At 42.7% G+C, this 26,396-nt stretch overlaps 1 protein-coding gene across 1 annotated transcript in view; it reads left to right on the top strand.

Annotated features, from left to right (window-relative positions):
* ADAMTSL1 (ADAMTS like 1) overlaps positions 1–26,396 on the top strand; it is a 796,153-nt gene that overhangs the window by 362,289 nt on the left and 407,468 nt on the right. The window contains exon 6 of the mRNA XM_086961466.1: positions 657–731. Coding sequence (XP_086817592.1) covers positions 657–731 — 75 coding nt within the window. The remainder of the gene's footprint in view (positions 1–656; positions 732–26,396) is intronic.

The following is a 26,396-nucleotide window of genomic DNA, read 5'->3' as shown; positions in this document are numbered from 1 at the left end:
TGTTTTTTCAGCTAACAGCACTAAGCATGCTGGGACGTGTATGCCCATTCTTTTTAGAAAGTATGCATACTTGTAGCAAGAAAGGTGAAACAAACTTTAAGTCCCAGTAGGTTTAACTATGTTGGCATTAAACACAGGACAAAATGAAAGTCCGTGTCATAAAATGGAACTGGCTGACAGCTTAGGCGAATGGACAGTAGCTGATATCTTACTGTATGTGGACACATACTGGACAAGGAGCTCCCGAGTTATCATTTATGGACTCACTGTACAGTCAACATTCTACCTTTTTTATATTTCTGGATACGTTTTGAGGAACTTATTTTAAGGATTCACGAACGTGGTGGTATCTGTATTACAGGTGGGCTATAGCCTATCCCACTCATGAGAAGTTCACTGGGATATCTGCCTCATGTTGACTGGGTATCTCATCCCCCAAATTCCAAACAAGGCACTATGTGTGGTGTAGGGAAGTTATCTTTGGTTTACATCATCAGTACACAATTGGAGTTGTAATTAAAGAAGTGGAAAAAATGTCAGAAACCCTTGGCTCCAGATTGCCGAATATCAACCTCTGCAAAGTGCTCCTCTCTCTGGAACTGACCTCTCCTTTTGTTTCCTTCTCTCTTGTCTCCTCCTACCCTTACTTGCTCCAGATGATGACACGGTGGTGGCTATCCCGTATGGCAGCAGACATGTCCGCCTTGTGCTGAAGGGCCCAGACCACTTATGTGAGTATCCCACGTTTTCTCGCATATTTATGGACTAGTGCACGCTGGTGCTTAATTGCAAAAATAAATGAATTAATAAATATATAAATTAAGTATACAGGTGCAACGCTTTTTTTTAGGTTCTCTTGTCCGGTACTGGTTAGTACTAAGGTTGCTGACCACCAAGGCTGCCTAGTTTTGATTCCACGTCATACTTTTTTCTCCCACAACACTACAGTTCCTGTCTCCTTATGTCACTCTTGCAGATTCTTTGTCATTACAGCTTTATCCCCTTGTCACTGTTTTCCTATCTTTCTCTTCATCCTCCTTTCTCCTTTTTCTTCTTTTCTCTCTCTTGCTCTGATTTGAAGTTTGACGACGAAAAATAAGTTCCGGTACCCAAAACTGAGTACCAGCGCCCTCCACCTGCAAATCACCCGCACAAATTAAGCCCTGTTTCTCGCATCAGAATTAAAGCTTGCAAACGTTCTTGAAGCAACCTCTTTTTTACACTTAACAATGTACTGAAAAGTGATCAGGGTTATTAATGGATTACAGTGTTTCATTTATTAATTAAACCTCGACTACACTCTCATGGGATATTTTTTCAAAACCTTCAAGTACTACCTCCTCCCACTTCCCACTCACAAAGGTAATTTCCGAGGTCAATGTGAGGGCCTCCCTCTTCCCTACTGTGTGTTCAAGTGTGCTATTACTGCACTGTTTTTTTCATAACAAGAGGAGTTTGGCCCAAAAAAACAAGAGTCAGCCTGGGCCACGTAAATGCAAGAAAAACAAAATGTGCCTGACTCTCTACTATTTTTGAGCTTATATCCTTTTTGCGCTTAAGCCAAACACTTCCAATTCAATCTTTATTTCGATCTGTTCGATCATCAAAGATATACAAATAATCAGAGTCATTATACTTTATACAAATCAGTAAAACATTAGTTGTAAAATTAGACTACACACATGTGAGTCAGTTCATCATCAAAGGAACTTAAAATCATTAGTAAGCTAAAATTATTAAAAATCCACTGCCGCCTTCAAAAGGCGGGTGCGAATGAACCACATTGCTGTGAGATATTTTGCCACTGCAAACACAATTGGAGGTGACACATCAGTCTTTAAAATTCTGTACGCAGGGAAGAACCGTCTAAAGCCCAAATTTTTAAGAAGGGGGACAAGCCAGTATTATCTGGCTCTTTGATAGGCTTTGCAGAATAAAACCACATTAAGCCAAACACATTTCTTTATGTTTGTACCTGTATTTTATTTATGCTTTTTTTTACCGAAATGTATTTTCTCATAGAGGTTTTTTTTAGAAGTGAAAAGGAAAAACTAGTGCATAGTGTACATATATTACAAATACATTTACATTCATTTACGTTCGACTTATTATACATACTCCATCACAATACATACAGCTATATACAAATACCATAAAAAACAAATTGTGAATTAAAGTGCAACTTGTACAATGCATGAATCAAATAACATAGATTTTAAAGTAAATATCTATAACTATAAGAGCATATAGTCATTTAACATATAATTCATAAGTGTAGGAAAAAATCACTTGTTCTTCTATGCTCTTTTGCCGAAGCGTTTCAAATCAAAGATAGTCAATATCTAGATTCTCATCAGGGCTCTCTGATTCTCTGGGAGGATTGTTGTGTCTCTGTTTTTCTTTTAGTTGAGGATTGAGGATTGCCCTTTCAATTAGGGGTTCTCTGCCGGGGTCTCATGTTCATGGTGTGGTCATATTTCTTATTGCGTTGGTCTGGCTGCTAGCAAGCACCTTGCGCTCTTTCTTGGCTTCAATTTTATCGAGCCGCACTTGCCTTTCTTTTCGTTTTTTCTATTTAAACGGACTTAGTTGTATTCACGGAGGACGCCACCAGCCGGCATTCATCCTTCTGAAACTCAGTTTGTACGGAAGCGACTCTCTTCTCGCTTTGATGTATTTCAGCAGTTTTTTTGGCAGTTTTTCACTGATCCTTGTTTCTCAATAGAATTCCAATTCCCTCTCGCTCGCCTAGTTTTTCCTTTTCACTTCTAAAAAATACTCTATGAGAAAATACATTTCGGAAAAAAAGGTATAAATAAAATACAGGTACAAACATAAAGAAATGTGTTTGGCTTAAGAGCAAAAAGGATATAAGCTCAAAAATAGTAGGGAGTCAGGCACATTTTGTATTACTTCATTGGTGGCACTATCAGCATTATTAGTCAAATCCAATGCGCAGTCTAGATGAACTCTTTCGAATTCGATCAAGTGGTCCATTAGAGGTTGCCATATTCGGTGACAAAATTTGTGTTGGTTGTCCAGATTGTACAGTATTTTTTCCATGGCTATTACATTCCAGAGTTTCAGATACCATCTATTGAGTGTAAGTGCTTCCGTCTTTTTCCACTCTGACGCTAAAAGTTGTTTTGCGCTTGTTAGTAACTGTTTCACTAGTCTTCCCAGTCCTTTGGTCATGTCTCACATTTTAAGATCTCTAAGTCCCACATGATTAGCTCTGTGTCTTCAGCAACTGGTGACCCTGTTATTCATTTGATGCAGGCGAGGACCTCTTTCTAAAAGTGATGTCAATTATTGCAGGACCACCTTCCTTTCTCTTTAGTACATATCCACCAAGTCCCCTGGATATTCGGGTAGATCTGCTTCAGCCATTGTGGGGTTAGATACCAGTGGAACATCAACCTTTATCTTTGTTCTCTCTTTGACATTTTTATGTTCACTCGTTTTATCCGGCCATAGTTTTCCCCACTCACTATCAGGGATATGTCTTCCAAGCATTGTCTCCCATTGTGTCTGGAATCCACAAAGGTTCAGTTTTCTCCATTCATTAGTTTATTTTATTTTTTATTTATTTATTTTAAAAGTTTTATATAGCGCGAACAAGATCTTCGCAGATATCAGAGCGCTTTACATAGAGGGGTACATGAGGGAACATAGACAAGTAAATCAATAGATCACACAGTACAAATAGTACAAATAAATGAATGCAAAGCCAATCATGTGAATAATAAGACAACTCAAACAAATAAGTAAAGGGGTCAAACATGTAGTTCAGATCGGTGCAGGGTGTTAATAGGGTTCGAGAAAGTAGTTCAAGTGTATTTAGCCATGAGGATAGCTTTTACTTCTTTTTTAAAGAGTGTAGTGGAGGAGATAAGCCTCGTTTCGGGCAATCACTCCTTTGGTTTCGGGGCATGCTTTTTGTTGTGTTTATCAAATGCTGTGCGATCTCTCGTTCTTCTTTCTCTTATGTTTTAGTATGTCGCCCTGCGGCTTATTTGCATATAGGTCAGTATAAGAAACACATTATCGAAACTGCCTGTTTTTGTTTGTCATGGACAGGCCACTGGAAGTGTGCGGCGGGGGGCAAATTATGCAGCGGGGTTGACTAAATTATGCAGCAAGAAAAGATAATTTGTACGGCGCAGTAGAGCACATTTTGTGATAGAATTTATTAGGCCTAAGTTGGTCTTCCCCCTAATGCTTTGTCTTCCTCCACCCTTTTTCTGACCTCGTTTTTGCTGGTATTAGGACTTTGTGCACTGCTATCCAGTGCTAAAGTGCTTGTGCTTCCTTCACTAAGCATGATAATATTGGCTCATACTCAATTGGCATATTACATTTGCTTATAATACCCTAGTAAAGTGCACTACATGTGCCCAGAGCCTGTAAATTAAATGCTACTAGTCGGCTTGTACTTGCACCCATTTTTAAGTATGCAGTTAGAAATGTCACAATTCCTGAGTCATGGAGAGGCTCAATCATAAGCCCAATTTACAAACAAGGTGCGAGGTGTGCGCCAAAAAACTACCGCCTGATAACCCTGATTGACATCGAGGCAAAATACTACGCGGGACTCATCTTAAATGACCTAGCCACTTGGGCCAATGAGAATCACATAATCCCGCCAACGCAAACTGGGTTTCGGAAAGGGCAAGGTACAATAAGCAACATAATGGTGCTGACCTTCCTCATGGATGCAGCAAAACAGGGAAAATACTCCCTTTTTCATTGTTACATAGACTTTGTAGCTGCATTTGACCATGTTGACCGAACAAAACTTTTGCAAAAACTGGACGTTTGGGAGATACCTTCCCCTCTCCTACACCAATTAAGGAGCCTGCATACTAACACAGGGGTCAGGATAAAGCCTGGCGAAGGTTTACATATATAAAAAAAAATCCCTACCACAAAAGGGCTAAAACAAGGGTGCGTTCTAGCCCCCTTGCTTTTAAACCTTTTCTTAGCGGACCTTCCAGGGGAGATGAATAGTTGCGCAGCCCACGCACCAAAATTGGGAAACACGACTTTGTCAAACTTTTTATATGCGGATGACTTAGTTTTGATAAGTCAGACCCCAATTGGACTTCAGCGCCTACTGAACGCAACTCATAGATTCTCACAACAAAATGCCCTAAAAATAAACTTCAATAAAACAAAAATTATGGCAGTCAATTATCACAAGATGAAACATCTCAATTTGTTTCTCGACGGCCATTGTTTGGACCAAGTAGCGACTTACAAGTATCTAGAGGTAATACTGGATCAAAATAACTCGTCGAAACCGCAAATGGAATCCTTGTTATATATGGAATGAAGTACCCCTCTACCTTACATTTCACGGATATTGCAAGTCACAGAGGTATTCCATGATCATCTAGAGAAAGGAGGCCAAGGGCCAAGTTCCTATATAAGGTCATGGAACTCTGAGATGACTTTCAATATCCTTTTAATATATGACAGAAGGTATTTTATCATTTTTAACACATGGTCACGCTATCACACTTCCTACAAACTGGTTAAATTCTGTCTTGTTCCTTCATACAAAAGAAGTAGTGTGGTTGCAAGCATGAAGAATAAAAGCAGAATCTGCAGTTTGAATGTAAACACACCAAAAACGTATAGTAATTCGTTGCACAACAATATTAAATTCAGTTCAATGCGAGTCACATTAAAAACATGATGCTTTTCAGAATGTGTAGAAGCTTGCATAGATTTCCAGTGATGACCTACAGCATGCAAAAAATAAACATTTTGCTAAAAATATCTCCTTTCTGCTGATCACTGTTCATGTTAGAAAAACAGATCATGTGCATGAAAAGCCAGCTCTCAATTTGCTGTGTAAACTGCAGCTATAAGTATGCTTTATTTCCTACTTTTCAGCTTGATTGCTGGATTTGGCATTATGATGGCACAACTCAACTGTAATAAGTTATTACAGTTGAGCAGCAGGTGATTAGATATGTCTAAACTGAATTGTGATATATGGGATAAAGTTCTGCATCCATACATTATTAGGATTTTACAAGTCACTAAGGAGTTTCATGACTATATAGAGGAAAGAGGCTGCTGGCTGAGTTCCGTTATAAGGTTATGAAACTCCGAGGTGACTTTGTAATACCCTAATCATGTACAGTAGGGGGTACCTTAATCATTATAATACATATTCACACTATTGCCTTTACCAAAAAAACACTTAAATCCTTGTTGAGTAACTCTTTCAAATGAAAGAGAGAGTATGTTTGAAAGCATAAAGAATAATAGAATTTCTAGTGCAAAATTAAACACATCAAAAAAGCTGTTTGATATTTGCAAAAAGATTTTAGAATTGATTTAATGTGGCATCTTAAAAAAAGACGCAGGTGCTCAAAATGTATAGAAGCATGTTGAAAGATTCTAACTTTCTATAATTTACGAAGGAATGCCTTAAACGTCTCCTATCTGCTTGTCACTGTACAGATGATAAAACAGAGCACGAGAAAGAGAAGCAACTCTTCGTTTCTGCTCTTTAAACAGATTCTTTAGTTATGCTACATGACCTGACCTGCTTTCCACTTCGGCTGCTGGCTCTGGTAGCAGCCATTATAATGTCAGAACGCAACTGTAATAAGTTAATACAGTTGAGCGACTACATCATTTCTTCAGTAATCAGTGACTTAGTGCATCACAAGTCATCTATCATAAAGACATTAGAAACTGGTTTTTATACTAGGATTGCAAAATCACATGTATTATATATGGAATTATAAATGGATAACAGTGAATAATTGAGGTATTATCTCTGAGAGGTTGTTAATGACATTAAAAAGACAACAGCATCCCCACCTCTCTCGCACAACCCTTCCCCACATAAACTGAAAACAATACCTGGCATCCTGTCACCCACCCACACCACCCTTTTTATATATCCTCCCAAATCCCCTTAAGAAAAATGACCAACAATTACCTGGTCTCCTGCAACCCACCACCCCCACCTCTGTGTAATGCCATCCCCTGCCAGCCAAATGTTGTTCCTTCACATTGAGAACAGAAAGTCAGCACTGCACTGGCAGTGCCTCTGTGAAAGTCACTTATCAATTCAGCTTCATTTATCCTCATTGTTGGCCACTGTATACTCAATCTACATCCTGTGACAGGCACACATTTATAATTACTACTTACACAAGACTCTTGTATTTTAAAGTAGTTTGTCTCATCAAGTGTTTTTTATATGGCTTCAGCTAATAATGTGGTGCAGGATCCACCAGTTCATCAGAATCCTGGTAAACCGTTAATGACATGGCCTGAATGGTATGGTATAGGAATTTTGAAAATTATTTGGTGCCAATTGATGCATCTAAATATTCAGCCGTTAGAAGGAATGCTTTGTTATTCAATCTTTTGGGGGGAGCAGAACAACAGGTCTTCGATTATTTACCTGTTGTGGTTGCACCTGCAGGGGATGACACGTGAGATGTGTATACAAAAGCTTTAGCTCATATGTATAAACAGAATGTGGATGAACCATCTATCATGTTAGAGAGACACCTATTTTTTAAACACAAGCCAATGCCAGAGGAATCTTTTGAAGATTATTTAGCTGTACTTAGGGTGTTAGCAGCTAAATGTGAATTTGGTACCAATTTAGGTACATCTTTCCGGCATCAACTGGTTTTTAACTGTTTTAACAAAAACATTCAAGAAGGTATATTAACTTGTACAAATCCATCTTTAGATGACTTCACGGATATTGTGTGGAGTATAGAACGTTCTGTGATCTCCTCTAAAATTTTGACTGATGATTGTAAGAGCAAATCTTTAGAAGGTATGGGGCGATGCAAGTAGATGCTATTAGCAGATGTGGATGATTCTGATGGCAATTCTATATTACACAAGAACAAAGTAAGAAAACTACAGATAAGAAGATGACTGGAGCATGCTACAGACGTTGATATAAATATCATATGAGTAATAGTAGTACAGTACAAGTCCGGCACAAGGAAATGGGTGCAACAATTGCAAGAAAATTGGGACATTTTTACACTGTATGCAAATCTACTAAAACTAAGTTCAAGGTGAACCAACTCAGTGTAGAAGTTGACTCAATATGTTAAGGGTTAAAAAATGTGCTGTTGACTGTTGAGGTCAATACACTGAGGGGTTCTCGCAAAATTTGTAAGGGTCCTATTTGTGAGGTACAAATTGGTTCAGTTGATTTGGGTGTCATGGCTGACTCTGGGTCGCCCATTACCATTTTTGCAGATATAACATTTAATACATTTTGGTCCAATATGTTATTGAAACCAGCGGATGACAACCCAAAGGCATTTGGGGAGTATTATATTGTTATAAAAGGTTATTTTACTGATGTGGTGAAGTTTAAATGAAGAGAAATTTATACCAAGGTGTATGTTGCATTGAATGTCTGTGATATTCTGGGATGGCAAGATCAAGCTAACCTTGGCATTATACTTAGACCTGTACATTCGGAACCGGTTACACTGGGAGATTTGCCTGTTATGTCTGTGGAGCATGTGCATGAACATGTTCATGATGAAGTTTTGCATAATCAGTTTTCTAAATTTACAGATGTGTTCAGTGACAAGGTTGGAACTGTTAAAGGGTTTCCGCACTCTATCAAATTGAAGAATAATGTCTCTCCAGTTGCACAGAAAGTTAGACCATTTCCTATTTCAGCCAGGAAGGATCTAAAACAATTATTGAAGGACACGTGTTCCCAAAGTTTTATTCCACCGGTAGAGTCATCTGAGTAGGTTTCCGCTGGCATTATAGCTCACAAAAGTTCAGGTGACATACGTTTGTGTGTAGACTTGAGGGTTCTTAATCACAATATTATAGTTGATTGTCCTGCTCTTTCTAGGATTCATGATATGCTAGCCAAGTTAGGAGGCAGTAAGTACTTCACTAACATCGATTTACGTTCAGCCTACCACCAGATCCCACTCTCTGAAAAATCTCAACCATTGACAACATTTGTGACACCATTTGGAGCCTATATGTACAAACGTTTGCTGTTCGGCTTGACGTCGGCAGCTGGTGTAATCAGATGGTTGGTGGGGAAATTGGTAACCAAGCTTTTCAGGATGATATTCTTATTCACACTGAAAGTTTGGATCAGCATTATCTTTTGTTGGAAAATGCTTTGGATACATTTGGGAGACATGGTATGACTGTCAACTTGAGTAGTTGCAAATTTGACACTGAGAAAGTGAACCCTCTTGGGCTTAACATTACACATGAAGGTATGAAACCTAAGTTGTCACTGTTGATGGCTATTAATGATGCTCCTATTCCTGCAGACAAGGATTCTCTTAGAGCATTTCTTTGTCTTAGCCAGTACTATGCCACACTTGTTCTAGGTTATGCGGTGATTTTCTGCCACTAAGAAATTTGTTAAAGAAGAACATGAAGTATGTGTGGTCCAAGGAAACTCCGCATGCTTTTGCTAATGTTAAAAGTTCAATTGTGAATGCTTCGGCTATCAGGCCTTTTACTCAGGAAAGGAGTATTTTAACTGTGGTTTAGGGGCTGTTTTGAGTCAATTTGTTAAGGGGCAAGAGTGGAAAGTAGCATTTGCATCTAAAATGCTTAGTGCTGCAGAGAAGAACTATAGCACTATTGAACGGGAAGCTTAGGCTTGTTCGTGGGCAGTAGAAAAATTTTAAATGTATATTTGGGGAACAAAATTTCAATTGTTTACTGAACGCAAACCTCTAATTTACATGTTGGGGGATAGTTGTTCTAACAAAACTTCTTCAAGACTTATCAGATTGTTTGCAGGGTTACAAGAATTCAATTTTAATATTAAGTATTTGCCTGGGGGAATTTTGTTTTAGATCTGACTAACTTTCGCATTTGCCTGTGGAGTGTGAAGACATGCATGAGATGTGTATGAATGAGGATGAGTTTGTATTAACTGTATGTTATGTAACAGAAGAGTTTAGAATTACTGAAAAGGAATTGCTTGAGTGTTGTGAGATGGATGAGTGTTTGACTAATGTTAAGAAGTTTTGGATTGAAGGATGGCCTTGTGATAGAAATTTGTCTTTAGAGATTAGGGGCCAGATGTAGGTCGGTCGGTAACGGCCGAAAATCTGTATTTTCGGACGTTACCGACCGGTATTTCAGAAATGGTATGTAGGGGCATTATTTTACAGAATCGGTAAATTTACCGAATCGGTAAATGTACCGATTCTGTAAAATACCGAATCGGTATTTTTACCGATTCGGTAAATCTCAGATGTAGGTGGGACTCTTCTGAGTCCCAAAGGCCCTACAAATTCGGTATTTTAACACCCAATCCAATTGGGTGTTAAAATACCAAATTCAGGTGTGCATGCACTTGTGTGCATGCACACCTAGCCATGTGACAGACAGACATGCCCATAGGGCATGTCTGTGTGCCACATGGCGCACATGCCTATTTTTGGGGTGCCAGAGGGTGTCAAAGTGACACCCCCTGCACCCTTGTGAAATTCGGTATTTACCGATTCGGTAAATACCGAATCGGTAATGCCCATTCATTCCTATGGGCTTCAAAGCCCATAGGAATGAATGGGCATTACCGATTCAGTATTTACCGAATCGGTAAATACCGAATTCTTCCGATTCGGTATTCCAGCACATCTGGAATACCTACATACCCACCCCATAGATTTACCGATTTTTAATTACCGAATCGGTAAAATTCGGTAATTAAAAATCGGTAAATCTATTCTACCTACATCTAGCCCTAGGTCTTTTGCTCAGGTAGCATCCAAAGTATTTCTAATTAATGAACTTCTGGTAAGACAGGACATGTTTGTACCACCGGTAGGTTTGGGAGGAAAGATTAATATACTGGTTCATGAAGGGCATCTTGGCATTACAGCTACTGTCAGAAAGATTAAACAGAGCTATTGGTGGCCTGGCATTGATGGTCAGGTTAAACAGTTTATTGAGAAGTGTGCTGAATTCTTGTGTTCCAATAAACATTGGAAGACTACCACTGCACCTTAGTGTCCTGTTGAATGGCCTGAGGGTGCGTGGTAGAAAATAGGTTTGGATTTTGCTGGTCCATTTAGTGTTTTGGGGGTAATAAATTTCTTATTGTGGCTATTGACTACTTTTCGAAATGGTTGTAGTTTGCTTTTGTTTAGGTTGCTGACACCAAGTAGTGTCATCTAATTTTTGGAACGTTTATTTCTTATGGAAGGCATTACTAAAGAGATTGTTACAGACAATGAGGGGCATTTTGTTTCAGATGAGATGCGCAGGTTTCCTAAGAAGAACGATGTCAAGCATTTTCTTGTGCCATTGTATAGTCCTTCTTCCAATGGACTTGTTGAGAGGGCAAATTGCTTGTTGAAAGAAGGGGTGCAAACGGAATTTGCAAATAAACTTAATGTTGCAGGTTATTTGTACCACAAAGTGTGGAGTTACAATACTACTCCGCATAGTACTACTGGTGTTTCTCCGTATGTGCTTTTAAGGGGGAGAAACCCTATTTCCACTTTGAATCCTACGTGGTTGCTATATAGAGTGGAACAATCCCATAGTTTGGAGTTACAGAAATTTTGTGAACATGTGAAAGAGAAGCAAGCTGCCCTCAAAAGAGATTATGATCGGCATAAGCATATAAAAGCGATGAACCTGGTGTCTGGTGATTGGGTGTTAATCAAAAAGCTAGTTAAGATAGTGAAAGGACACTTTAAGTTTTCTGAATCGGTTAAGGTACTTAAAGTGTCCAAAATGGCTGTGTTGTTGCAAGACAAAGGGTGGTGGAATAGGAATGCCCTGGTCCAATTGAGTGAAGATCAGGCAGCCATCATTAATCACCGGTTTAATGAACAGAGTGTGCAGGAGAGAAATTATGTTTTGGGTAATGATTGGTTTTATCTAGGTGATGTGACCTATTCTGCTGGTAACAATGTACGCATTATGCCTGGCATAGTTTCTCCTACTTTTTGTAGTGACTGAGGGGATAATGATTGTATCATTTACAGGTCTCTGATGCAGGGTACAGAAGTTTGTAATGGTCTGAGTGGATATGGTTGTGGTGTGCATCGGGGTGGTAATAGAATTAGAACAGCTCCTATTTGGTTAAGAGATTATATATATATTTTTATTTTAAATAATCCGGCTATAAAAAGGAGGATGGTGTAGTATGGGTGTTGTGTAATTTATAGGGCATGTTTCTTTAATGCTTAGGAAAGTATGTATTAGAATTGACTTGTTTCATGTTTGTGGGAAATTCTGGATTGGAGAACTGTTTTGGCTCTTTGGCTGTGCTGCTGCTGTGGCAAGCGGTTGTGAGTCCTTTTCTGGAATAAAACCTAAATTTGAAATACTATAACGGCTTCCAGGAATTGTTCTTTACATGGACCCTACTACAGGGTGTACCTGTTATGAGTGGCATCCATGCAAGCTTGTAAACATACACGGTGTACCTTATTTTATGCAGAAATAATCCATTGCCTCTGTGATATTCGCATGCTGTCAATGTGTGCGCGCGGTGTATGTGGTTGTTCAGCATGTGTTTTTGCACAGCTTGCAATGACGTTTCACTGCAGGTGACTGATCCTGTGGTTGCAGTCTCCCCTGCTGCTGTCCTCCCTTTACGTACTGCAGTGCAGTGACACCATCAATCTCATATCATTCGTATGTGTATTTTACCATATTTGGAAGGCATGTCCTCATCAAGTTGTATCTTGCAATAAGCCTTGGAATGCGACTGTTTCGACTCTGTCATTGCATGTGTCAGCATCCACGGAAGAAAATACACATTTAACATAGTTAAAGGCCCCTAGCAAAGGTACTAGCACTTTAAATTATTGTTAAAGTAGTGGTATCTTTAATATTTTAGGGGCCTTTTGATTCTTTCTGAGGTGTGATGTTGTGCCCCTTCATTTTCTTGATTACAAGTTGTGAATATTTACCTTATGACAGTTGAAATTACAGCATGTGTTTCTTATACAATTATTTGTCACAGTGGTATTATTATAAATTATGTTATATATGTTTGACTTAATACAACGTAAATGTACTACTTAGTTTTTCACAGCCATTCATGTCAGTTGATATCCTACATTCTTTCGAATTTTGATTCAATTTTTAGCTAAGGGCCTTATTACAACTTTTGGCGGAGCGGGCGACATGCCACCGCGGCTCCCCACACCGCCAAGAGTCGCTGCCACCTTCAAGCTAGATTACAAGTAATTGTATGGTCAGGGTGAACGGTGTGGTTGAGAGCCTTAAATAGCCTGCCGCGGACCGCCAGTGCACTTTCCTGCACGGGAAGGAATGCACCATGCCTTGCATTCCGTCCTGTGCAGGAACTGGCGGTGCAAAATACAGAGGGGCACAACATATGCCCCCCTTCATGCAACCCCATGCACAGGGGAAAGAGGGGGCCCTGTAGGGCCCTCTTTTTTGCCTCGCCACCACCCTTTTAATGGTATTGCCACCACCAAGAAAAGGACGGTAGAGAGGCAACTCAAAATATGCTTGGCGGTGCTGCTGTGACGTCACCAACATATTTTGACCTCGAAACACAGCCAGGCTGCCTCAGGAATAGTGATCCGCAGCGGTAGCTGTGGCTCAGTGGCAGTCCGACCGCCACACTTATAATACAGTGTTCGGTCCTGCATTGTGGTGGTGGTCGGACCACCATAGTCGTAATAAGGTCCTATATCTGGAGACCCCTCAGGTTTATCCATCAATCAACACAACACAACATATGATTAATACATATATTTTCAAAATCATTAATATTAGGCATTCGCCTTTTTAAACGACAAAGCCATTAACACGTTCTTTCTGTGTTTATATACTCATTCGCCCATTGTGATAATTGGAGACCATGGCTTTGTCAAGGCTTGATTTCTTATTTTGTTTAGTCATTTATGCAAGTGTATGGTTAGAAGTCATATTCTTGGCACCTGGAAGCCGTTGCACATTTCACTAAGTATTAAGGAACAGAAGGATCACGCCAGAGTGGCGGCTCGGTTCTGGGATCGCTTTCACGGGTTGCAACCCGTGCTCTTTGCAATGTTGCGGCTCCCTAGGGTAAAGTTCCTTGGTTGTGAGTCTCAGACTATTTCACGACAATTGACTTTGCAGAATAAGTTAGGACAAAGGGCAAACAGTTGAAGTAATCCTGGAACTAAAAAGGAAGGCCTATAAAGTTATGATAAATAGCTACGAATAAAGGGAAGTGTGTCCCTAGTGATTGGAGAAGAATGTAGGGATGGAGGCCTGCAAAGGACATCAAACCTCCATTCCTGCAGCTGCATTCCCAAACAAAAGAAGCCTGTGTCCATTAAAGAGAGAAGTGCTGCTTTTTTTCGTCTTAAAATCCATATTTCAGAAAATATTGTAGGCCCTGTCACCCCCTTACCCTCCCGAGTCCACCCAACATGATTTATACAGAGACAGTTTTCCCTTTGAGAAGATTTTGCATCCACTAACTAGGGTGTCAGTAACTGGCTAAAGGTTTGCAACTGAAATTCTGGTCGCAAACTGTTGATACACAACTTTGTGACTCATAAATAAAGGGGGGTGGATGGGGAGTACTCCTTTCACGCTGTATCCGATTTCCAATTCGGAAGGGCTCACAAAATGCTTTTTCAAGACAAGCATTTACAATGCAATGGTTTTGCCTTTGTTAAAGTTAGAGCTATTGGCATTGCTCTTGACATTATTTTTATTTATGTTTTTTTTAACATAAATAAATGGCATTGTCATTTACAATGCCACTAGCTTTATCTCTCGCAAATGACACACACAAACACACACAGAGCCCCCACACACACACACCGAGCCCCCCACACACACACAGCCCCCCACACACACAGCCACAAAGAGCCCCACACACACACACAGCCACACAAAGCCCCCCACACACACAGCCACACAAAGCCCCCCACACACCCACACAGAGCCTTCCACACACACCCACACAGCACAAGCAGGCAACAGGGGCACACGGAGGCACAAGCAGGCAACAGGGGCACACGGAGGCACAAGCAGGCAACAGGGGCACGAAAACGGAGGCACAAGCAGGCAACAGGGGCACACGGAGGCACAAGCAGGCAACAGGGGCACACGGAGGTACAAGCAGGCAACAGGGGCACACGGAGGTACAAGCAGGCAACAGGGGCACACGGAGGCACAAGCAGGCAACAGGGGCACACGGAGGCACAAGCAGGCAACAGGGGCACGAAAACTGAGGCACAAGCAGGCAACAGGGGCACGAAAACTGAGGCACAAGCAGGCAACAGGGGCACAAAAACTGAGGCACAAGCAGGCAACAGGGGCACGAAAACTGAGGCACAAGCAGGCAACAGGGGCACGAAAACGGAGGCACAAGCAGGCAACAGGGGCACACGGAGGCACAAGCAGGCAACAGGGGCACACGGAGGCACAAGCAGGAAACAGGGGCACACGGAGGCACAAGCAGGAAACAGGGGCACACGGAGGCACAAGCAGGCAACAGGGGCACACGGAGGCACAAGCAGGCAACCGGGTCACGAAAACAAGCACAAGCAGGCAAAAGGGTCACAAGCAGGAATTGTAATTTAGACGGGGCTGAAGTGGAGAACGGTCAGTAGGGAAGTAGTGCGGCTGGTGCAGTGGTACCAGGCCGAAAGGTGAGAGGGGCTGTCTGCACCCCAGTTTGGACAGTTTCCACTACCTAACAGGGATTGGTGGGAGGGGGGCGTACTTCTTGCTTGCTTTAGGGCTGTTACTTCGGGGACGCAGTGCACGCTCTTGCCTGCTGCCTGCTGCCACCGGGACACGACAACAGGCAGGGAGAGGACAGAGAAGCCAGAGGAACATGTGTAGCCTCAAAAAACAATGCACCAGGCTTATAAGACGGCAGAGCAGCATGTGTGGCATCAAAAAACAATGCAGCAGTCTTACAAGACAGCAGAGCAGCCAGAGGAACACGAGTAGCCTCTAAAACAATGCACCAGAGCAGCCACAGGAACATATGTGCCTCAAACACAAAGGGCTTATTGCCACTAATTACAAACATTTTAATGAAAGATTTTGGCAGTATGGATGCAACAAATAAATAAACAAAAACTTTGTTTTAGACAGACATCAGATCAAGCGGTGGGTCAAAGAATTTGCTTTACAAACTACTATTGTACAGTAGGATCCGCAGGTCTGCGCACATTCACTACAATTATCACGTAGTCCAAGTGGCCCTGACCCGGAGTCAACTGAATTTCTTGAAGTTAAAAAAATCTCAATACTTGAATCACCCACTATTGGACTGTACAAATAACTGTTTACTTTTGTGCAACAATATATTCAATGCAACTCAAAGATCACCATATTTGCAGCATCTATTGTATTTTTATTTTAACTCTTGACAATCACTTAAGCTAGTACATAATGTGTATTTGCAGCTCTTAAGCACTGGCAAAATCAATATGCCTCGGCTCTGTGACTGAGATCCATCAGCTTGGTCACTGGCTTTTTGTAATGCCGTACAGTGGGGTAATTTCCCCTCAATGCTGTGCAATATGGTTACAAAACATGGCTGCATAATAAACAAATGGTCTCAGTTCACGACTGTGCATAGCTCAAATAACCCAAACACATAGGAATTATGTTGAATTGTGCTTAGCATATCACCTACACTTCAATGTTGTACCGGATCTCCTGACTCCAAAATAGTTGGGCCATCGTTTTGGGAAATAGTGGTTAGGAAGTGTGCACTATCAGTGCCCCCAGGCGGTGACGTGGGGGGGGGGGGGGTGTTCGGGGAAGAAGCTAACTTTTAATATTATTTCCTTAAGTAATTCACATTGCTTCTCACTGTGTGGCAGTTGATGCATGGGTCTATTTTTTGAGGTTTTGAACTTGTTGATGGATTCATGAGAAAGCACTTTGGAGTGTGCCATTTGCCGTGTGTTGGAAATGGAGAAAAAACGTCGATTGGGATGGGTGTAATGGGAGTAAGGTGGGCTCCAAGGCAGCGCTAGCTGATCATGCCTGCCTTTGATTCGTTTTCTTGTATTTTCCATGTTCAAACGATACATGACCGGGATTCAATAGACTGGCAAGTCCTCTGCTCGCCATCACGTACAGAACACTTATACAGCCAGTGCAAAGCAAGGTTGGCATGGGTCTAGTAAAGTTGCCTTTTGGGACTTGTATTTTCTGAGTCTTCTGTCATGCCTATGAGTCTACAAGCCTCAGAATGCAAAGGGTGGTTTGCTCGAAAGCTAGACCTGGCTGAGATGACGAGCAGTGAACAAAGCCACTTGACATTTGTGGCACAGACTGACTACTTAACATATTATTCTTGTCACACCCCTATCCATGAGAAGGCATGGAAACGGGCTAGTTCTGGTGGTGCATGACTCGCTAAATGAGCCCTAGCAGACAAGAACAGTTGTCTATCTATCTATCTATCTATCTATCTATCTATCTGTCTGTCTATCTACCTATGATCGATCGATCGATCGATCGATCTATGAATCAGCCTGTCTGTTGATCTATCTGTATATCTATTCACTGAAAAAAACAATGGTTAAGTAACGTTACAGTTAGTTGAATCTGTTAGTGACAATCTGCAGACAGAGTTACTCTTCTATACAAAGTTTTTTAATTTGCTCAATACATCTATACTCCTATGATCCATTACGAGCAAATGCGTTTTGTAAACACAACTAAAACACTTATTGGATGATGTCATCAATGATGTAATTTGGGATGTCATCAGTGATGTCATTTGGGATGCATTTTGTAAACACAACTAACACACCTATTGGATGATGTCATCAATGATGTAATTTGGGATGTCATCAGTGATGTCAAAAATGACGTCATAGAACATGTCAAGTGTGATGATATCTGTGAGGTCATAAGCAGTGCATGGCAGGGGTGTAAGTTATAGTTAGCTCTGCTCATTATAACTGATTAATTTCTAGTTTTTTTTGTTCAAAATGTTAATGTTGTCACTGACATATTTACCTAACTATAACATTGCGTTACCGTTCGTTTTTTCACTGCCTTTGGCCGTGCATGGCAAGGGATTGTCCGCAGAGCCTGGCCTGTGGCCAGGCACTGTGGCAAACGACCCCACAGGCAGCCCACCCCACCCCACACTTAGTTAAAATCAAAGGCCCCTGGGGGAATGGGTCGCGAGGGCCTGCCAAGGGGAGATATGATTCTTGGGGTCTGCAAATGCTCGAGGAGGGGAATGCATGCCCCTCCCTTTTTTCTGACAAGTTGAACCCAGGGGATGGTGTCTTGCTGAGAGCGACCAGATCTTGTGGCGAAACCCACACCTTCGGCATTGCACAGCAGGAGTTGGCTGCCTGCAAGTTAGTGGCCACAGGGCCAGGCTGCAGGCCTGGCCACAGGCCGTTTGTCATCCCACTCGTTCATATTCTACTGCACTCCTATTTAATTTACTTTTACTTTTCTAACTCCATATTTAGTCGCTCGTTCTCCTTTTGGGTCATTCTCTAATTTAGTCAGCACATTCATTTAGCACAATTGATGTGCACGGTCAAATCTGCTTTCACGTTTGACGCTATACCGTCAATTTGTGCGCCCAGGAGCCAGGAATAGTTGATTGGCAAGAGAAGTAGGGCAGAGGGCTGTGGGTTCACAAAATCCCATAAGCAAGAGGACTTCCTAAGTGAGTGTCCTTCCCATATCTCTACAGATACAATGGTAAAGTTGTTCCTGTCTACTGCTGGGGGGTCAGACAGGAGCAGGGGATTGTTGAGCTGCTTTGGGAGACCTTTCTACGCCCAATATGAGAAGGAAAAGTTCGCTCACAATGTGTGCACCCAATAATTGAAGAATACGTTTTGAACAGGACACTGTTGAGCTAGTCTGGTATTGCTGTGTCACTCAATATAGTAAGGACAATGTTTAAGCAGGGCACATTACTGAGGTGATCTGAATGCTCTCTCTGTTGGTCTTTTACTGCAATGTTTGGTAACACATGAACTACATTTATGGGTTCTACTTAAAGGTATGCTTCCTATGTCATACACTTTATATAAAATGCTTTTCACCTGTGTTTTAGGATACACAGGTTTCTTCAGAAATCTGCCTAGAATAGTACATGTGTGCACCTACCCTGCTCAGGACCTAGAATATTGAAGACATAACATGTTTATTTGTAAAGCACACGTTCACCCAGAGGTATCTTGACGCTGAATAACAGATGTTTCTTGTTACCCAACTAAATGGTACTAATTTTATCAACCTCAGTTGGATGAAAGGCTGAGTGGACCTGATGAGATTTGAACCTGTGACCATGAGGCTGAACACAGGCCCCTGCAGTGGAGGCATTAGTCCACTGAGCCACCAGACCCGGCTTAGAAGCTTGCCCAGAGTTTAGGATGCTGTTGGTTTAATGAGAGGCAACACACAGAACCAGGTCCGGAGATATTGTCTTCTCCTACTCTGCTTGTAAAGCGTGGACCGACCTACCACTGCATGTCAGAGCCTCCTCCTCACGTTCTGCAAGAATTTCAAGACCCGGCTTTATGAATAGCCCCACCGCCCGCCCTTAGCGGGGCTGGATTCATTCCCGCCCAGCACCTGGATACCCTCCTAGGTGATAGCGCGCGCTACCATTTTACATAACATACCAAACCAGACAGACTAAACAGAAGAAGAAGGAACCGAGGGGCATATTATCAAGGGGTTTTATCTCCGCTCTTTTGGCTTTAAAAGCCAAGAAAGCAGAGATAAAATGATCTCCCTATTACCTAGCTGTCGCTAACAACAGTTAGCGACAGCTAGTAGGAGATAGCGACCATCTTGGGCCCGCTTTGCAAGTCAGTGATATTTATCACTAATGACATGCAAAGTGGGCGTGCCAAGATGTTAGCGACTGGAAACAGTCGCTAACATCGCTATCTCCTATTACCAACTTTTGGAGATATTCGCGCTAAGCGTGAATATCTCCAAAAGCTAACACCTGCCCCTGAACAGTTCTTAGCCATGTTATCCAATGGTAGGTGGATAACATGGCTAAGAGCATTAGCTCGGTAATGCATGAATATCGCTGACTTTTCAGCGATATTCATGCATTTCGGCCGATTTTTATCGCTTAGGAGATAAACCTTGATAATAGCACGGATCCTAAGCGATAAAAATCGCCGCAGCTTGGCGATAAAAATATCGCCGCTAAACCAACATAGCGATAATTATCGCTAGTTGTTGGTAATATGCCCCCGAAAATTGTGGATTTCGTGTTGGAATGAGCCTGACAGAGGGCGGGGAGGGTCAGGCAGGAACAGCAGGTTGGTCAGTCTGCGAAGGTCAGGCGAGAACCAGGGGACGTTTCAATGCAGAGGGGTCCACATGCAACAGGGGTAACACATTCAGGAAGAGCCAGCCTTTCACTGTGCCAAGCGACCATTTTAAGTTTTTGTCGCCAAAGGCAACCCTATACAGTTCTGGCTGTAGGACTTGGCAAAACATATCAGTTTCATAAAAAGTATACTTTTTAATATCATGCTAAGTTGTCGAAATTAAATATGGGTTTGGGTCAGTGTCTCTTAATGCTTTTTGGTTCCCTTCAGCTCTATTCTTTTCTGCAACTGATGGAAGACAACAGGTCATTTGCGCTATTTCATTTCCTATAAAACTTGCACAAGGGAAATCCGCCAATGCTTGTTTCCAATCTCTCTTCTCATCTACCTCGGCAGCTGACTTCAATAAACCGATTTTTCCACAAGTGAAATGCTACTCCGATGATATTACTTTATTGTTCGCCTAGGTGCACGTTAAGCAAGTTATTGTGTTTTTAATGCACAATAAAAAAGCTTTTTGGCAGTGATATCCCGCAGTGAATTGTGAAACATTTTCTTTCAATATAAATATATAAGGAGGCTTCACGAGGGATATCATGGTGAACATGAAGATTTCAAAGTGCTAGTTAGCAGTTGTTAAGAGTACTTGACACTGAAATGTAATTAAATGAAATGAAAACAGCATTTATTAAGCACGTGGCTACCCTGGCGCATCCCAGCGCTGAGGCAGTATCTGAGAGAACACCATAGCAACACTTAAGGGAAGAGCCGAGTTTTTACCAGTTAGGGGCTCACCATCACAATTAGTTGGACGTTGGTTATCATGTTTCCCTAATCTCTGGAAATGTAGGTATTTTTGGTGTATTGTTTGGTTGCTAAATCGTATGACATCCCTACCATAGAATTGATTTGTTGATATAAATGTCATCCATAATGTCAGATAGTGACAAGAGTAAGCTCTGGTGCTTTCCAGCAGTATAGACCACAGAAGACCAGTCAGTAGTAGGGCCAGACTGGCCAATTTGTCACTCTGACATTCTCCTGATGTGCTGCAAGCTAGGGGGCTGCCTTCAGAGCAGGGTGGGCCACCACCTTCCATCCATGGTCCAGGGCAGAATTCTTGTCATGGTTTCTTGCAGTCTCATTTCAACATTTTTGCTAGGGCTGATTTTGGTTTTCTTTCCGGCCCTGGTCAGGAGGGTGGGACAACTATTCCAGAGGTTGAAAAGAAGAACCAGAGGATGGATTGAATAGAGAGGGAAACAGACCAAAGACTGAATGCAGAGTCGCAGTACAGATGGAATACAAAACTCTGTGTAATGATCCCTGTATTGGATTTCTTTCACAGTTCACTGCCTTGTCCAGGCGATTTAGCTCTCTCATGTACCTTCAGCCTCTGAGTGAGTGTTTACCAGGAGCCAGATCCTCTTAGTGGCCTTCCCCACCATCACAGTTTCTCAGTTTACCCCAGCGATGAAAGAAACAACGAGTCACACACCACCATCACACACCACCATGTTCCCCCTGTCTTTGGCATGGTGTTTTATGTGCTGCTGCATACCTGCCTTTTTGGCTTTCATTTCTTTGACTTGAGCGGCCTGCAGATCACCGACACAAGACTCGAAGAGGCAGGGAATAGCATTGTCAATGCACCAAAGGCCACTGGCTTCAATGTGGCGGAATTGCCTTGCTGAACCTGCTTTTGTGTTGGTCTACCTACTACCTGTCACTAGCCTTACCAAACAGAGGCAAGTGAATAACACAGACAGCACTCAGAGCGAGCAAATTTGTAGTTGTTTGGCTGCTGTGCAAGCATAAAGACAGTCACCCAATTACTAATCAGCTAACTTGGCTAAGCAGCAGCACCACCGTGGCCACCAGCTCAGCCAGAAGCATGGCCCTTTGCTCAGTCACCCTTTACTGTGTACACACAAACACTACTGAAATTGTGTCATGGATGTGGAGTCTCCAAACCTTGGTTCTCTGGAGGTTGAGGAACGAAATCAAGGAAGCATAAGGGCAGGTCGAGGATCCTGAGCGAAGCAGCAATCTGAGCATAAAGCACAGTGGCAACCGACGTAATGCAGAAATGGCAACTTCCTGCGTCCCATCGCACAGCTCCCTTGTGGCTATGTGGTATTAAACGTTTACTTCACACCCTCTGCTGTCCTGCTCGGTCTCTTAATATCTGGAAATGGCCAACAGCCAGTAATTTGCACACGGTAACCTTCATTCTCATCTGTTATCGTTGCTTCCCGCATAAGTCCTTATATACTACATTGTTTAGTTAAATCACCTCCGTGTATGTGGTGGTAGACTTTTATGGCAGTAAATATGCCAATATACAGCCATTACCCTCAACCGCTTTGATCACTCATAAACAAACGAAGAAGGCACTTGAGAAGGTGGAGGAGGTGAAGGAGGGACAGAGGGATCACAGCAGACATCTGCCGATTAATCACTCATGGGGTGTCTTTGAAAGTTGCGACCTTTTGGGCACATAGGGCTTTTCCAATTCAGTGGGGATGTGACTCCGGTACCAGGGCCGGACTGGGAACCACAACTGACCCTGGCAAAGTGCCCGGCCGGCCCCTCCCCACTCGGGGGGGTTGGAGGTGCCGCCGAGCTCCCCGCCGGGGCTGGTTTTCGGCCGACTTTGGTACAGGGCCGACCTTACAGCTATGCTACAAAAACGTCCCTGTAACAAAAATGGCCCCCAGGGGCCCAAAACCGACCCCCACCTGTGTGGCGCACCAGGGGATTGCCCGGTGCCCGCTAAGGCCAGTCCGGCCCTGTCCGGTACCTGCACTCTGCAGCGGCCGTATCAGTCTCTTGGGCTTAAAGAACATTTGCAGTTGGTCCTGATGCTTGTTATTGCAATGCTTTTAGTTCAGTTCACACAAACTGCTCAATGAGATCAGGGGACCCTCACTTACAGCATAGGCCACTCCTGGCTTCGCTCTCTGTGGCAGCCAGCTTCTCATCCTGTACAGACTCTCCTCCCACAGGGTCAGGCACATTCATTCCCTCCCTCAACAGCCAGGAAGGCTTCAAGCCCCTTTAGGCAGACCCTCATCTCATTGTGCAGAAACTGAAGTCTTCAGGTAATATTCCTTCTCGAGAGAGATGGAGAGAGACATGCACTCTCTCTCTCTCTCTCTCTCTCTCTCTCTCTCTCTCTCTCTCTCTCTCTCTCTCTCTCTCTCTCTCTCTCGCTCTCTCTCGCTCTCTCTCTCTTGCTCTCGCTGTCCCAGTCTCACTATGTCTCTGTTTCTCTCTCTCTCTCTGAGTACAAGGTTTTGAACTTTGCTCAAAAGTGGAACAGTGGTCAGTAGACCACACTCACTCTGACACAGAGAAAAAGGTCTGTTCACACTAAGGATTCACAAAACACAGTATGCTACACCCTAAAAGTTACAGAAATGGTCTGGACCTCCCATTAACAGGAACATACTCAGACGTCTACGAAAATGCTAGATTACTGTGTCGCTAAGACCCAAAAAGGAGTATGGATATCAGTTTCTCATGCAGTCAGGGGTACACTCCTGTTTACCATTCAGGGGGCATAACTGTTCCAAATATAGCCACCTTAGTTTGCAAAGTCCTAACCTTTGATGAAATGAAATACCAGCATTTGTAAAGTGCACAGCTACCGACAGAAAGGTGTCTCGGCGCTGGGGGCCCTCGGGAAGATTAGGCGAGCTATTGCCCAGAGTCACATGGTGCTGGGCTGACCTAGCACCGGCATCGGGGATCGAACCGTGAACCCCGTAGTCCGGAGTCAGGCACCCTGGCCGCTTCGCCACACCTCTTCCACTTGATGACGATGGGAGTGTGTTCCATCCTCATCCTCAGTGTTGCCTGCATTCGACCCAGGTTTCCTTTCATCAAGTTGGCCCCTGGCATGATAGATTCTAATTCCCAGGTGCTTAATATGTCCTACACCCAGCTCAGAAGGTCACACTTCAAAGTCTGCAGGTCCACCGCACTGTGCACTTTTAGTGGGAACAGTCACAAACTTTTCTGAATGTACCCTGGTCCAAGTCATTTGCTATGCTCATCATTGTGGTCAGTGTATTTTGGAATGAAAATGGGATTTCTGGTTGGCTAAGGCTTGCGCCAAAGCCAGGCAGAAGCCACCACTCTAGTCAAGGCAAGGGAGTTACACGCTGAAGATAACCCCTGCTCAACCCCTTGGAAGCTTGGCACGAGCAGTCAGGCTTATCCCAGAGGCAATATGTAAAGCATTAGCACAATACACACTCACAGCAGCAACACACTAGGCACACCACAAAAGGAACTCCACACAAGATTATATAATAAATAGGCTTTGTATGATCATAAACACATTAGAATAGTAATCACACCATATACACTGTGCCAACTGGCACTAGGCAATATTAAATTCACATCAGGCAGGCAGTCACTTAGCACACAAAAATGCCAACTTCTGAAAGTGGTATTTCTAAAATAGTTATAAAAAATCTAAGCACACGCTTGCGCAGCATTTATTATTACCATTCCAAATATACTAAACTTGACCACGCTGCTCCTCTCATATCAGGAATTACCACTGAAACACTTCTCAGGTAGTCCAAAATGCATTCCTTTGGGAGGGCAGCCTTCTTATAGTGAGACACCAAAATGGCTGTTTGTCACTACCAGGACATGTCACATACTTAAGGTACATGTCCTTTCTTTTACCTACAATGCACCCTGCCCATAGGGCTAGCTAGGGCCTACCTTAGGGGTGACTGACATACAGTTAAAGGGGGGTCACAGACATGACACACACTTTAGGTGCCACATCACAGTGGCAGCAACACTGCGTGCACAGGCCCTGCAATGCCAGAGGTCTGAGATGGGTTTGAAAGGCTACTTTGGTGGGTGGCGCAATCAGCGCTGCAAGGCCACCAGTGCATTTAATTTACCAGCCCTGGGTTTCTGAGATACCACTTTACAAGGGACTGACAGGTATATTAAATAGGCCAAACAGGTGTAGACCAATCTTACCATAAGTAACACAGAGAGCTCACGCACTTTACACTGCACAGCATTGCTAAAGTGCCCAGGGTCCTAATACCACCAACACAATGTCATAAGAAAGGCTAAGAGAAAGGAAGAAAGTTAGGGATGACCCTGCAAAAAAGGGCCAAGTCCAACACACCTTAACAATTAGATTCTAGTTTTAGAAAGCTACAAATATTGTGAGTGACTGGAGATATCCCATGCCATCAGCAGAGTTTTGGAGCTTTATTCACTATTCACTAAACCTTCAGTTTTAGCTAGGTGTGTGCGAAATACTCCATTCCACCCGCCCAGAATTTTGGCAACATCATGTTACTCTTGTACCATGGTGTTCCAGCTGCATTCCTGCAATCACGTTTGGAGGAATGTTTTCTTGCTCGCGGCTCCAGAATGGTAAGTTGTCAAGCGTGAGCGAGATTTGGCGGCACCTAGCAAGATTTCCAGCTCTTACGAGGACATCGGCTGAGATTTTTCTAATCCATGCGGTCATGGCCATTTGCGGTCAGAAAGCTATTACTTCAGTAGAAAATCTGCTACAGCAGCAGCAAAATCAACTAAAGTAGCTGCACCCTTTGATGCTGTTCCCACTGATTTTTCAGCACAGAACACATTCCTGGCTCTAATTGACATCACTAGCAACACAGCGTGCCTATTTCCACCCATTGGAGGAACTCCATGCAATGTGGCAGGGTTTTTATGCAACTACGCGGAATTCAGGTGAGTCAAATTCCACAAGTTCGGTCCACCCCTAGTTTTAGCACATAGGTCTCTGTTGGGATCGTGTTTCCTCAAGTTTCGTGGCTTAGATAAAGAAACCAATCTCTCTTTCAAGGCCAATGTCAAGAAACCCAAAGATTATAGAAATCAACTACTTTTTTTCTACTTTCCAGGCCATTTTCCTGTCCCACATTGCCAGAGCTACATCCCATAGTCCTGACTCTAGTTAAATTTGTCTTTCATGCAGCCGCCTTCCCTTTCAGCAATCGGTGGACATCTTCAATCCGACATTAGCACATTCAACCAGAATTGACCCCTCAAATATAGAAATTCATACTAAAGCCAGGAGTAACA

The sequence above is a fragment of the Lissotriton vulgaris genome, chromosome 3_1 (genome assembly GCF_964263255.1).
Source record: "Lissotriton vulgaris chromosome 3_1, aLisVul1.2, whole genome shotgun sequence".
NCBI lineage: Eukaryota > Metazoa > Chordata > Amphibia > Caudata > Salamandridae > Lissotriton > Lissotriton vulgaris.
The sequence above is the reverse complement of the archived record's forward strand: the minus strand, read 5'-3'. Positions and strand labels throughout refer to the sequence as shown.